Source organism: Porcisia hertigi, chromosome 14 (genome assembly GCF_017918235.1).
Source record: "Porcisia hertigi strain C119 chromosome 14, whole genome shotgun sequence".
Taxonomy (NCBI): domain Eukaryota; phylum Euglenozoa; class Kinetoplastea; order Trypanosomatida; family Trypanosomatidae; genus Porcisia; species Porcisia hertigi.
In genome coordinates this window covers 382,972-397,802 of record NC_090573.1, presented here as the reverse complement: position 1 = coordinate 397,802, position 14,831 = coordinate 382,972, and the positions used below count along the sequence as shown (strand labels likewise).

The 14,831-nt window shown below is 55.1% G+C and overlaps 1 protein-coding gene across 1 annotated transcript; it reads right to left on the bottom strand.

Annotated features, from left to right (window-relative positions):
* Positions 1–1,126: 1,126 nt before the first annotated feature.
* On the bottom strand, positions 1,127–13,954 carry JKF63_06751 (uncharacterized protein; the record flags this gene model as incomplete). The annotated part of the gene is made up of 1 exon (XM_067902700.1): positions 1,127–13,954. The coding sequence occupies one exon, from the start codon at positions 13,952–13,954 to the stop codon at positions 1,127–1,129; it is 12,828 nt and encodes a 4,275-aa protein (XP_067758593.1).
* Positions 13,955–14,831: the final 877 nt, after the last annotated feature.

Sequence of the window (14,831 nt, the reverse complement as noted above, 5' to 3'; positions counted from 1 at the left end):
ACGAGGATCGTTCAGCAAAGTACTCTCGATGTGTGTGTGTGTGTGTGTGTGAGTGTGTGTGTGTTCGTTTGGTTGGTTGGTTGGCTTACTCTAAGAAAAACGACGAGAGAGCACGCACTACATGGAATGGGAAAAAATTGTTTTTTTCAGCTATTATACATCAGATTCACCGAAGGACGGGACAAGGATGGCGGTGGAAGGGGAGGGGGAGAGGGAGAGGGAGGGACACGTGGCACCTGGTTGAGTGCTGCCGTGTCCTACAGCGATGAGCTGAGCAAAACACTACAGACAGCAACAGACGCGATTTGAATGGGAGAAAGGGAGGGATTGCGAGCAAGAGCAAGAGGGACAGAGGCAGCGTGGCGGCGATCCAGAGAAGATAGAAGGGATGGCTTCGGCTTGTAGAATCAAAAAAAAATACGGATATCAAAGAGAACACGTGGTGCGGGTCATATGAGTGAAAAAACAGCAACACTGGAAAAAAAAACCTTCAGACGCGCAAGCTAAATGAGTGAAATCCTCCCTTCCTCCTCCTCCCACACACGCACACACACACACACACACTACCCTGGGGAAAAAAAGGGAGGGGGGGGAGTACAAACGAAGTTGAAATAGAAAAGAGTTCCAAAACGAGAAAAGTACAACAGGACTCAACGACAACAACGACAGCAACGACCGATCACCAAACACACACAGCCCAGCAGCGGCACACCTGAACATCCAACAAACAAACAGAAAAGTACAAGGCGATATCTAAACAAGCGGTACGCGGGAAAAAAAAAGCAGCATACATATGAAAACACACAAGAACAAACAAACGAGAGACGCGAAGCGGGGCGAAGTCAAAACTAAACTTTGAAACAATGCAAAAAAAAATACAAATAAAGCGCTCACACACGCAAACCGACTCTTCTCCACTCCCCTCCCCCTCCACTTTTTCCTTCTGCTGTAGCTGCCAAGCCACCTTCAAAGCGCACAAGATGAGTGGCGAGCTCCCGCCGAGGCCTCCAACCGGTATCAGTCAGCGAGTTGAGCACACCGGTAAAAGTGGTATGGCGGAGTGTCGCGCGTGGCCATTAGAACTTCTTTTTTGCTTCGAACAGGAATACATGCCACCTCATCTGCGCTAATCATCCAAAGCGCAGAGTGCCGCCACCCCACGTAGTGTCCAGTGATCGGCTGGCACCCCGTCAAGCGACGGCAAGGTCAGACTAGTCACGTAGTTGGTGGAGACGCCGGTTGTCGACAAGGTGCCTGCGCGTGTGCGCACCTTGTAGAGGGGACAGTCGTAGGCGGTAACAGCTGCCCCTGCGGACGTGTCGGCGTCCTTGGCGACAGACTCCGAGAGCGTGACTGGTTCGAAGTGAATCATAGGCAGCTCCACCGTCAGGGCACCCGGTGCTGACTCCACGAGACCGCAGCGTGGCGCGTCCCACCCACAACCCTCCAGGTAGAGACCATTAACGTAGGCGCCCACGATGCTTGTCGCATGGTCGGCAGTGCCCGCTTCGTAGGCAGCCGTCGCCGTCAACACCTCAGCCGCCTCACTCGGAGCGAGAGCGCGAAAGCGCAGCTGCAGAGAATCGATGGGCACCTGGAGCGCCCGGCTTCGCGCTTGCAACAGCGCGGTCACGAAGCCTTGAGGAAAGAAGATGCCGGAGAGCCAGAAGCTCGGTGGCGGCCCAAGCTCGCCCCATCGACGCACAAAGTGTACCCGACGCAAGAAATCCTCCATAAAGGATCCGAGCGGCTTGAGTGTAAGGTAACCGACCTGTGCCCACACCTCCGGTACCTGATTGAAGGCCAGCCGCTGCATCATCAGCTCCAGCCGCGACGTCACGACCACCTCACCCTTAAGCGCGCCAATCAGCTCCACCAGTGAACTCTCCATTACGGAGATAAGGCGGTTATACAGATCGGTTTCGTGGGAAAGCAGGGTCCTCAACGGCGCAGGGTCCACCAGCACGCTGTCCGCGGTCGTTGCGATGGTGTCTTCAGAAGGCGAAGTAATACTGCCACGCACTGCCTCTTTCCGGGGGAGTTGAGGGGGCAGCTGCGCCAGCAGCTTTTGGGCCACCGCAGCGACGGGGTTTTCCACCGCCTCGTCACCCTTCGACTTGCTGTCGTCCTCGCCGTGGTCTCCAGTGACGCTGTCTCTGCCGCCGCCACCACGTTGCACACTGGTTGTGGCAGCCACGGCTCCACCGGCGTTCATGGAAACCAACGCGTCGACAAGTCCCGACGAGAGCTGATGCTCCACAGACAGCGTGGCGTTGTCATGCAAGCCGAAGCGGCCAGGACCCTCCCCACTCCCTTCCTCCCCCTCGCTTTCTCCCCGACCTTCGCGGCCAGTGGTGAAGGTCGCCCCGGCGACCTGCAGCAGCTCCGCGTAACTGACTCCGTCCTTTGGAAACGGAGGTGGAGTCACAGCGTCTGGTGGGGACTCCCCCTGGGAAGTCGTCCCTGGCGACTTCACGTCGAAGAAGCGGCGCGTCAGTACCTGCAGACACAGCGTATCCCATTCGTCTGTTACGCGGCCGCCAAAGTCTATAGTGCCGAGCATGTAGCACAACTCCTCAGTCGGCAGATCTACGGTGACGTCAGCGCCGCTGGCTTCGCATCGATCAAGAGCCGTCCGCAGCGTCGCCAGCCCTGCCTCAAAGTCAGGCATACACCAGTCATACGAGATATTCCACCCGAGAGGGCGATAGCGCCGCCGTTCCATCACCGTACCGTGGTAAAACGCGAGTGTCCAGATAAGACGCTGCAGCTGAATAGGGGGCCGACCACCTCGCAAGGGATCCGCCAGTGTGGAAGACAGGGACGAGTCGTTGGTGTGAGAATCCCCCTCGTTGCCCGCGGCGGAAGCAGTAGCGTTAGCCCAAACATCCGCCACCACGGTACTGCGCAGGGTGCTCAACACCTTTCCTCGTAGCCCCATAGGGGGTTCCTGTGAGAGCTTCAGGCCTGCCTGCAGCACCAGTGGAGGGAAGCTCGGTGATGGGCTGCTGGTGAGCCAGAGTCGGAAATCGGTATGTATCTCGTTAGGGTTCATGCTCTCCACGAGCATTTGGAGATGCGGCATCCACGACGCGTACACATGGCAGTTCTGCAGGTACACCCAGGAGCCATCGCGCTGTCCCTCCTGGATCATCCTTTCTGCACGTACGTCTTGATCTTGGCCGAGGGAGAGCATGCTCTTGCGTCCGGCAAAACCGCGCTCCTCAGCGAAGTTGATGAACAATGACGTCGGGTCCGCACCAGGCGAGAGGATAAAGATGATCGGTGTCATATTGGTGCTATCCCGGAATGCCTCATCGAGGTCGAATGAAGGAGCTATGGTGTAGCGTTGCCCTAGTGTATCTGCAACAAGCTGAGTCGCCATGTAATGAAACTTGTTCGGTCGAAGGATCTTCATAGCCATTACACGGTGCCACAGCGACAGCCGAACTAGCGGCGCTGGCATCCGAGTCAGCACCTCCGCCCCGTAGGTCGCAGTAATCCATGTCGTCCACGGCAAGGGTCCGTCGCCGGTGATATCGGCGTCGCCGTGGTCGGAGGCGGCAGACAGCGATGCGATAAAAGTCTCGTATACCTCAGCAAAGGCGCCAAGGCTGCAAATGGCCCCAAAATCAACCCATGTTCCACTTGACATGTACCCAGGTCGCTGTACGGCCGCTCCGTCGCCGCCCTCTCGGCTGGCGGCTGCGAACGCTGGCGGAAGCGCCCGCCCCACTCCGCCACAGAGGAACAAGTCCCACTCCTCCGTCGTGATGTCAGCTGTACTCCGCAGCAACGTTGTCGCAAGCACAAAACTGAAGAGGAGCTTGTGGGTGCCAAAAAGGCCGCGGCACAGAACACGGTAACTCGCCCACGTCACCTCCTCGACAAGCATCACAACGCGCGCCTCCACCTCAGTCTCAGACAACGCCACAGAACAATTTTCGTCCTCTTCGGCGCCGGCGCCAGCGCCACGCGCGGCGCCATTGTTGTCCACTTGAATGACCGCGTGGTGGCTCCGTGGCTCCTTTCCGTTGAAGCTGTTGGCGCCCAGTAATACAGAAGAGGCAGACCTGGAGGAGTGGTCCAGCGGCTGTTGGCGAGAGTTCCGGGTGCTGACCAAGACCGAGACGACCAAATTCTTGAAGAAGGGGAGCGAGTAGTCGTACATGGGATCTACCTTGGCCATCTGTGCAATTACACCGTATAAAAGAGAGCCGCGAACCGCCAGTGGGCGGTACACATCGCGTGTGGCGTTAATCGTCTTGTTGGTTTCCTCCACCGCAGCCAACTCGATGGCGATTTTATTCGACGTCACCTTCGAGGTCTGTAGCGCCTGGATCAGCTCCACGTTATCCAGAACGTTACCAGTGGCATCGCTCAGCTGTTGCAGCACTTGGGCCTCGAGTGCCGATATCTCCTCACGATTTGCCGCGATGGAGATTACACAACGGTCGCTGCGTTGCTGCAGAGAGGCCCGCTCGGAACCCACAATGTCGGCTAGCAGCTGCTCCTCCAGGCCCTCCCGCGTTACCGTGAAGTCGATCACAGTTAAATTTACCTGCAGCTCTGGCGTCAGCACAGGGTTGGGCAGTTTCGTGGTTATATACAAATGGAAACGGTCGTCGTAAGTGACTTCACGGTCGCCCAGTGTGATGACATTGCGACCAGCTACACGGCGCACCTGCTTTAGTAGAATCGGGTCGAGTGCTGCGTCGAGGGTCTCGCCAACATCCTCAAGCAGCACTGCCTGCCCCTTCTGCACAGCGTTCTCAATCTGGCGCATGAAGTTCGGGCTGTTCAGCTTCAGCTGCAGCAGGCCTGCAGCACCGCTTGAGCGACTCCGCTCTAGCTTTCGCACAAACGCGTTTGCCTGCCCCTGTGGGTCGATCATGTAACAGCACTGCGTCGTCCGGTGAAGGATCGTCGCGTTCTGGATGGAGTATGTGTCGCGAGGAAGCGACTGCAGCGCCCACTGTTGTACAGTCGCCTCTGCCTCGATGCCCTCGAGAGTGTAGGTGCTGTCGAAGCGGATTTTCAGCTTTGTACACTGCGAGCGCCACTGGTCCAGGAGAGTCTCTCGATAGTCCAGTGGGAAGGGGCCGAGGTAGCCCACACAGCCGGCGGCTAGCGCCGCAGTCCCCTCCACGCAGTCCAGCTGCGTTTCCAGCTTTGCCAGCGCCGCTTTCCAACGGCCGCGCTCGGAGGCAAGTCCCGAGATTAGCTGATCGGCCCGCTCAAGTCGCGCCATGGCGATTTCAATCTGCCGCTGGAAGTGATCTGCCTTCTCCTGCGCCTCCGCAGCAGCGGCGTGTAGGTCAGAAATGTGGTCGAGCACCTTTTGCAGTGCCAAACGCTTTGTCTTCAACTCTTTGCCTGCCACGTCCACCTTCTTTTCTGCCTCCTCCAGCCGCGCTCGCTTCGGTGCAATCTCCTTCGCGACGAAGTAGTACTTGTACATGGCATGCACCCACATGCACATAGATCGGCATGGCAACGACGTCTTCTCGATGACATCCGGCACAAAGTCGGGATCCTGGACGAATACGGCGAGCTTGCGGATACACGCGGGGTTAATGGAGTCACGTGGGTACCCTGTCAAGCGGGAGATGAAGTCAAACTTGGCGAGGCATACCTTGGCGCTCGCCCACCCATCCTTCTCGCCAAGTAGCACCAGCACGGCATTCATCGTCTTTTCGACATTGCTCGGCGGGGTCGTGAAGGTTTTGATCTCTTGAATATCCTTGGCGCTCAGAGTCTCAAGGGCCTGCTTTGCCGCCTCGAGCGCCGGCAAAGCCTGCTGCAAACCCTCCTCGCACTCCCGACGGATCGACTCCGCCTCATTCATGAGTTTCTGTGCCGCCGCCTCCTCCTCGGACTGCTCCTCCTTCATCTGATCCGCGTCAAGCTGCTCCGCAGCCAGTGTTTTTTTCTGTTCCTCCACCTGCTGCGCAGCAGCTGTCAGGCCGGGTTGCATGTCGCGGATCTGCTGCTGCAGTTGCGCAATCGTGGCGTTTGCAGTGTCAAGCTTCTCTAGCCCGTTGCGGTAACGGTTAGCGCTTGCCTGCAAGTCCTGTCGCAGTCGCTGGCCCATCGTATTGTACTGTGTAAGGACCGCCAGGTAGCTAGTCGGGGTCACGTAGGTGCGGCGCCGATGTTGCACATAAAGTCGCTCTGCAGCCTCTTTCACAGTAGCATGCAAAAAAACCATGAGAGCGCTCAGCTGGTCCGTACTGGGACCCGTGGAGTTACCCTGAGCCGTGCTCGACAGTGTCGACTGCGCCACAGCGCCGAGTGCCACCTGTGGCCACTCCGAGAACCAGTCGATCGTAGTGCAGTTCACGAGTGCAGGGAACATTCGCAGCCGATCGCGGAAGACGCCACTCATTGGAGACATGCACAGGCACAGATGAAACCGCTCGCGACTCTGGGAGACGAAGTACTCGTAAACGCTAGTGCGCGTGTCGGGGCGACCGGAAGCGAGCGCCGCCTCACGGCAACATCGCACAATTGTCTCCATGTCGTCTATTCCCATCATGCCCGGCACCTCACCAGCGTTGAGGAGATTGTTGATATCCTCCAGCATCTCACTGTGCACCAGCTGCGGGTCCGAAATAAGAAAAACCGTCTCCTTGCCTCGTGCACCGCAGTCCAGTAGCACCTTCCGCACCTCGTCACGGAACTCCACGATGCCGTAGTTGCGCGCGATGTGAACCGTTTGCAGGTCCATGTTCATCATGAAGGCAGCAAGGCGGCAGAGCGATGAGCGACCGCTTCCGCCGACGCCGACGAGCAACGCATGGCCGCGCGGCTGGCTGACAATACGGCATATACGCGACAAGTGATGCACCGCCTGGTCAAAGAAAACCAAATTCATGGATGAGGTGCTCTGCGCGTTGTACTCGACCAGGTGCTGCTGAGCCACCGCCTGCAGTGACTTGCTTTGGCCGATGCGCTGGTAATCGCGTTGGACCCAGGAACCATAGAAGATAGTCGCGAGCTGCGCAGGGTCGGGAACGGGCAATGGGGCCGACACTGGCCGCTGCTCGTCGCTATCGGCCGCGTCTGCGTTCGCGCTGTTGTCACCACCACAGAAGTGCTTCTCGATTACTTCGGCGCAGCAACGCCACCACCAACTGCGATCAGTGTCGTCAATCAGACGATCGTGGAAGACGCGTGACGCCTCGTGGCTCCATAGGTCGACCAAGGCCTGCGGGGATGCGCAGTGAAGAGGTTTGATCTGCAAGATTCCTTGAAACACTTTGCTGACATCGCGCAAATTGAAGGTACAGTGTGTCTTGTCTGGGGTGGGCAAGCACTCCACCGCAATGCGGCGATAAGCCTCGAGAGTGCTCTCCACCACAGCCTCCGTCAGCACGGCAACATTAGCCGCAAAGTTTCGAGCAGCGAAAAAGCCCTTCAATATGGCAGAAAAAATAGACCTCATCGACGTTTCTGTGAGCTGCGGAGCGCAGAAGCAGAGCAGCTTCGATGTGAAACGGGGCGTCATCTCGCTCTTGCCACCGCCTGGTTCGCCACAGCACGCAATCAGCATCGTCTGAACCACATCCTTAAAAAACAGACGCTTGCGGTCGTAGAACCCGCCTTGCGTGATCATCTGGCGTAGCAACTCTATCGGCGGTGCCGCCCCGTACTCCTCCAGCTGCGGCACATTGCAGTCGTCAATTACAGCGATCATCATGGCCTTGCCAGGCGGAGCGCCAAACTCGCGGTCACCCTTGCGCCGTGTCAGCTTCATCTCAATGGTGTTCTGCAGCGCCTGTGCCGAGGTCTGTGCAGACAGTGTGAAGCGGAAGGAAGCAGTTGAGCTCGTAGCTTCCTCTGTGTGCAAGGTCTTCAACAGGTAACTATTCACCATAGACGACTTGCCGGTGCCCGTCAAGCCATTGAGCAGCATATGGTGCTGAGTGCTTGTGGCGCTGTGCAACAGATACTGTAACACGACAGTCTGTTCCGTCGGTACGAGGAGATCGAAGTAGGAAGTGCTGGGGTTGTAGTGAAACTCCGGCACCATCTCGGACCACCGCCGCCAGTCACCACTCGCAAAGTCGACGCCGTAGTCGAACACACTACAGTCCTTGTCCTCAGCCTCCTCGGGGAAGTGGAGCGCCTCTTTACGAACCAGTGGCAGCATGGCTGTTGCAAACCGTGCGCGTGTGGCTTCCGTCAGGTTACCGCCGAGACCCCAGGCACAGCTTTGCACAAACAGCGCATCGAAGAGAGCGCCTCCGCGCACGAGGGCGGCAGCGCGTATGGCCAGCGAGCCTCGGCGTTGAGAAGAGCGCCGTACCAGGGACCCCAATGATCGCTGCGACGGGTTCGTGCGCAGCGCCATCTCTGCAGTGTTGCCTTGCTGCTGCTCTTGCTGATCTTCCTGGATCATGCCCTCTACCTGTTGCGCGGCTGCCTTCATCAAGTAGAAAAGGTTCAACGCAAGCTGTGCGTCACATGTCCCGATGTACTCCTTGCACTCCCTACGAACGACCTGGAGCAGGGGCGGCACTAGCGACTCGCAGAGCTCCAGAAAACGATCGTGGCGCCATCGGTGGCCAAGCTCCTGTGCAGTTGCCTGTGAAAGGCTTTGTAACAACGGCGACCATCCATCTTTTAGGCACTCCTCGTCCACGTAGACCATTCCGCAGCGTGACACTGTGGCCGGCGACGCGACACGCAAATCCTGCACTTCAAAAAGAAGGGAGATCGTGTCGGGGATGCGAATGCGTTCTCCGTTAACAAGGCACAGCATCTTGCTGTCATCAAGCACGGTGTTGAGGTTTTCAATCCACACTGCATCCACCGGCCCATCGAAGACGACCCAGTGCCGCGGTATGCTGCCCCCCTGCGACGCTGCACTCAGCCTGACCAACTCGCGCACGAGAACGGAGAAGACACCGTCCTGCCACTCACGTGTGAGGGGATTGACGTCGCCGTACAGCTCCGTCATCGAAATAGCCTTCGGGTTGCAGACAGAGCTGTGGGTGGCGGTGAAGTACGACTGGCACCGCGTGTCTAACGCACGCATGATGGCGGAAATGTGGCGCTTCCGCTCCCCGGCAAGTCCACCTCCGACGGTTTTCTTGTCGCCGCAGCCCTCATCACTCTCCTCCTCTTCAGTGGTAGAGGTGACACTAAGCACTTTGCCGAGGCGTGTCAACACTGACGCCAGCGTGTCACGCACTGCAGTCTTGCCGGTCATGGTGCGGCCAACCAGCATCAAGCCATGACGAGTCATGAGGGTGTCGAAGAGCTGCTGCGTTTTGAAGAGGATACCCTCCGTGGCCTGCAGCCGTATCTGAAAGGAAGGGTTGGACGGAGACATCTGCACAAGCTCCTCCTCCAAAACGCGCTCTGCCTCACTGCGGATGAGCTCGCTCACCGGCGCCGGCGCCACCTCCTCAATTGAAGGGAAGAAGTCGCGCAACAGCGCCATGAAAAGGCAACGATCGTCCACAAGGAACTTAGGTAAGTTCGCCTCACGAATGGCACGCACCAACAGCAGCTCTTCGTCAGAATCCGGGTCACCGCGCTTCAGACGCCCGGCGAGGACGAGAATACTTTTGACAGCGCGCATGCCGAAGTCGTAGTGATCTTGTTTTGACAGCTGCTGCGAAGCCAACGAGTAGAGACGAATCATCTTGGCTGCGAGTGACTGTGCCTTTCCGTAGCCCTCGGCGTAAAACATAATCTCGGCGATGAGGGCGTAGTTCGGAATCATCATGCAAACAGGTCGGAAGAGAGCCTTCAGGTTGTCGGGGAGCTCCGTGCGTCCTGCGTAACCGGGGTTCATGGTGATGAAGACGCCAAAGTTTGCGTGCAGCTTGATGTGATGGCCCTCAAATTTCATGGACGTCTGCTTCTGAGTGATAGCGGTCGTGATGTCAAGCATCTGCTGGGCCACCACGGAAAGCACCTCGAGCTCGATACGGTTAAATTCGTCAAAGCACGCCCATGCACCAGCCTGTGCCAGCCCAGCGAACATTTGGCTCATCATGCGGTAGTCAAGACCGTCGGAGCAATTGAACACAACCACTGTTCTCGCAAGAGCCTTGCCTAAATCCTTGACAGACTCAGTCTTGCCGGTCCCGGCTGGGCCTTGCGGCGCAGCTCCTTTCTGCATGTGCAGAGCCGCCGTGCATGTCAAAAAGGCGCGTTCAGTGAGAGGAGTGATGACGAGGCGCGGTTGGTTTCCCAGGTACTCGTAGCCGTAGGGGAGCTCCGCAGCGCCGTGCCGAACAAAGCAATCAGACACCTCTGGATTACCACCGGCCCCGTGGGTGCTAGAGCGTGCGCCGTAGTAGAAACGCAGCTGCCTCTGCCACCCGAAATCCAGCAATGAGCTGCACGGCTGCAGGGTCGCGCCCGGGGATGTAGCTGCCAACTCTGCGCAAACGTCTCGGCAGTGTACATTCACGACGATAAGGTTCGAGACGACGGTTCGCTGCAACGTTGTGAGAGAAAGCTTCACGAGCTCCACCGTCTGGAGAAGCTGCGTGACAAAACGGCTCTGATATGACGGCCATGCAGAAGAATTGCCGCTTCCTGTCTCCGTGATGACACCCTCCACTTCGTTGGTCCACACAATTTGGTCCACAGTCGTCACACACTGCGCCGGGTGCTCAAAAAACCATTCCGTTCTGTGCTCCATCGTGTACGCCCTCAGGCACACAGCCAGACGATCAAACAGAGTCGCACGCATGGCGCGCTCGACATCGTTCAACCAGCTCTCCACGTTGCCCATCACCTTCACAGGCTGCGTGAAAGGAACCTCCTCGCCTTCAGAGCTCCGCATAGCCACAATCGTCTTTCCATCGGCAAAAACCAAGGCCTTGATGTTGTCGAAACACTTTTGCAAGTGCGGCTGGACTGCCAGTGGATTGCGGGAGTCGGATAATATCGACAGCAGCTCGTCGTTCGAAAGAAAGTAAAAACGTGGGAATGCGACACGCTTTGTCTCGAGGTACTCGTCGATTTTCTTCTGAATGCAGTCCAATTGGTAGGTGCATTTTTGTAGCTTCTTCAGGCTGTCGCCATTACCTTCCAGACACAACGGCGCCATATGTGGATCCTCGGCGCAGCGCTTCATCAAAGAGCTGAAAAAGCGGTCTGCAGAGGAAAATAAGAGAGACTCGTCTGGGAGCTGGCGCTTGATGTCGTCACTCGTGAAAATGAACTCCAAATACATCCATGTTTTTTGGACACTAACCCACTCCTCGAGAACGGAGTGAATTAAGCTAAGTTTGGACTCCCACTCCTTCATTTCCGTCTGAACGGGAGTAATGTACTTTGAAGCCAAGCAGGTCTGGACCAGTATTTGTTGTTCTTCAAGCTCCTCAAGAGTTGGGCCAACGGCGTCCACTACATACGCATTAGCACGCCCAGCGTAGGGAACAACAACAAAACAGCAGTCTGCCCAAAACGTGCGAAGCTTCCCAAGCTGCTGCTCTAGCTCGTAAATGCCAACGGCACTGGAAACAACTTCTCGCACCGCCTCCGAGTGCTCGACAGCCATGAGAGAAGCTGCCTCCAAAGAACGCAGGGTGCGCTTTGTGGGCGGAATGGATGGAATGCCTGTGGCCTCGAACAACTTTGACCAGTACTCTTCTTTCAGAGCCGGGTTGCATAGCTCGACGTACATCGGCACATTTGCCTTTTCGACTGCAAGCCACTTCACTAAAAAATCGGCGGTACCACCCGGGGTACTTTTTTGCGCTTTGAATGCGCGTTGTAGCAGCGAAATAATCGTGTCCTTAAGTTCTTGACCGTCGATTTCGTCAACAACCTTTGTATCAAGACGGCGTCGCAACTCAATGGTTTGCTTGTGCACATTCCACAGCTCCACGAATTTCCGAAGCTCGTCCTCCACGACACCGATCTCCGACCAGTTTAATGGCTGCATCTCCAAGACCTGTATATATGTGTCCAGCTGCTTTGCCTCTCGATTTGTGTGCACCAGCCTCTTGTGCATAGACTCAAGTTTCTGTGCAGCTGGCGTACCAAGTTCGTCTGCGCCCTCGTCGCTGAACTCGCTTGACAGTCGCTCACTCATATTACCAAGAGATGCAATGATGCGGGAGTGTTCAGCGAGGATCATTTCTTTGATCTTGCTACAACACGAAACGTAGTATTTTCGGGCCTCGCTTATTGCGTTCTGTAAGGGAATACGCAAGACGGACGAATAATTATCTGCATCACTCGAATTACCTGTCCCAGACTTTTCACGTAGCTCACATAGCAAACGATGCAGATTCTGTAGATCGGTTACAGAATCACAAAACTTGTCAATGATCTTCTCCGAATCTTGCAGCTTCAAGTACCAGTTGATAAATTGATCGAGAACTATATCCGGAAGGTTGAGCATCTCGATCCAGTAATCACAGACCGATTTCAAGTTCTCGAACTTCAGCTGGATAAGCTGTCCCAGGGTTGTTTCAATATCGACCACGACATTTTTCAGTTGGGCAACCAGACGCTGAAGCGTCTTGTCACAGACCAGGACGATTGTCCCGCAAGTGCGATTTGAAAGTTTCATAATTTCATTCTGTATCTTGTACACTTTTGTTGCGTAGGCCCGGATTTCGGACTCTGTGATCGTATCCAAAAGTGATCTGTCAGACGATAGAACAGTATCCCAGTGCGTCGAAACACTCTTCCACTCAACTAAAAATTGTGACACAGCCACAAAAGCCTCGTAAAAGGACAGCTTGCCTCTGGCCTCTTCATAATCTGCCTCGACCACCTGAAGAACTTTGTTCCTGTACACGGCAATAAGGTCATCGCTGAGCAGGGCATTGCGCACAGGTGTTGTCTCCATTGCGCTTGTGAATGGCTTCAACGCCTCAGACTTTATGCACGTCGGCGCAGCAGAAAGCAAATCGATGCTTTTAGCGATTAGTGCGTCAACAGTTCTCGAGACCTGATCTTTTGTTGGGAAGAGAGAGACCTCCCTGTCGTTCTCCACTACGCATTCCACCTGGAATCGCCAAAGCAAAGTTGGCGCTCGCTTTCGCACGGCGCTTTCCAGATCGAAAAACGTGGAGCAAGCCTGCTGGAACGCACCTTGAAGTTGAAAAAGATGCACTAGTCGAATATAGCTAGGCAAATTTTCGTAATCTACGACCAGGCGTTTGAGACCCATTTGATACTTGCGCAGATCCTTTGCGGTGATGTCTTGATTCACGCTCCCTGGGGCACCCGAATATTTTTCTGTCACCCGCATTGTGGAGACAAGTTCCGTGGTGTTTTTCACGCGCTCGGAAACCACGCTTAAAATACTCAGCAAGACCGAGGCGAAGGTGTGCTGTAGTGATTTCGCGTACTCATCTTGTATGTCGTGGAATTCGTCAATTGTAACCCCACCAGAATTGCCTTTTTCACTGCTAATTTGCAAAGAGAGCACTTTTTTGAAGCTTTGCGCTGCTCGAGTCCACTGATAATCGAAGACTTTTTGTCGCAATACTAACAGATCGTTCTGAAATGTAGGCGTTGCCAACAAATGCCGCTTTGAAAGAATGACACGATTTCTTCGGAACTTTGCGCGCCGCACGCTTTCGAGGAGGCGACGGAACGCTTTGAGAACAATGTAGTTCCTAAAAAAACCGATTTCGCAGATTTTGTTGAAGCACTTTGCTTCTAAAATCCACTGCTCCAAGGGCCCGACGATCTGGTAATCTGCGTCTCGCCGATTGACGTGAACCACGTGATCCTTGGTGACAACGTAGTAGTTTGTCGGACAGTTATCACGACATATTGTACGAATGTTGTAGGGCTCGAATTTAAGACCTGAATCCACTCGTGCGAAGAACAGATGGCTCATCGGTGGAAGCGAAACACCCTGCTGGTTTACATCGGCTACAATGGAGAAGAACCTTTGTGCATCCTCCACGGTATTTAAAGGCAGCTCCTTCAACTCTTGAATGATCTTAGTGAACATCATTGTTCTTAGATGCTTGGATGCACTTATGGGTGAGCAGCCTCTTCATCCACTGTTGCGCAGGGCGCTCACCAGGGGTGTGAGAGAAAAAAAAAGACAAATAACGCAAAGAGTAAGAGAGCTAGGTGTTTTTGAAGCCCACGACAAATAGGCACTTTCGGACAGGAAAGAGTTCCCTATCGCTGCTACCATTGGATTTCTCATCCATTTACTAGCTTTCCCTTTGTCGCACCACTGGCGTTCGCAGTTGTGTTGCAGAAGAAGCATGCCAGTACACCAAGGGACAAAAACGCAAAGCGGCTTTATCCTGCTCTCCGAACCTGCTGTTTCATGTAATATGTTTGCGCTTCGCTTAAATTGAGCAGAAAAGCCATTGAATTTTTTCTTGCCTACATAGTCGCTCTCGGGCAGTTTGTGGGGAGCTACGTTGCGACGAGCTCCGAGAAAAATACGTTAAGAAACATTGACGTCTTGCGGCGCTGTCTAAGATGTATGCATTTTCACCCTGGTATAGTACGTTCTGAATGTACTAAACATCTCTGTTTTTTTTTCCTTCGTTGGCGGTCAACGGTACACCAGTTCATAAGACAGCATGTCATTGACTACCTGAAAAATGCTGTGAAAAGATGCTTTAGCCCAGCTCCTTAGCTTCGACCCTGAGACGCATCATTGTGTGAATGGGCCCGTACAGTGAAATAGAAAACAACTCACGATTTGATTCAGCGAGAGGCAGTTTTGTACTAAGCTACATGGCGTGAAGCCACGAGGAGTAAGGAAAAAGTAATGGATATGCAAGCGAAGGCATTGGGCTTCACTGCTGGTCAGTTCGACACAATCCAGAGTAGAATTAACCGTCGTCTTACTACATGTTCCTACACCA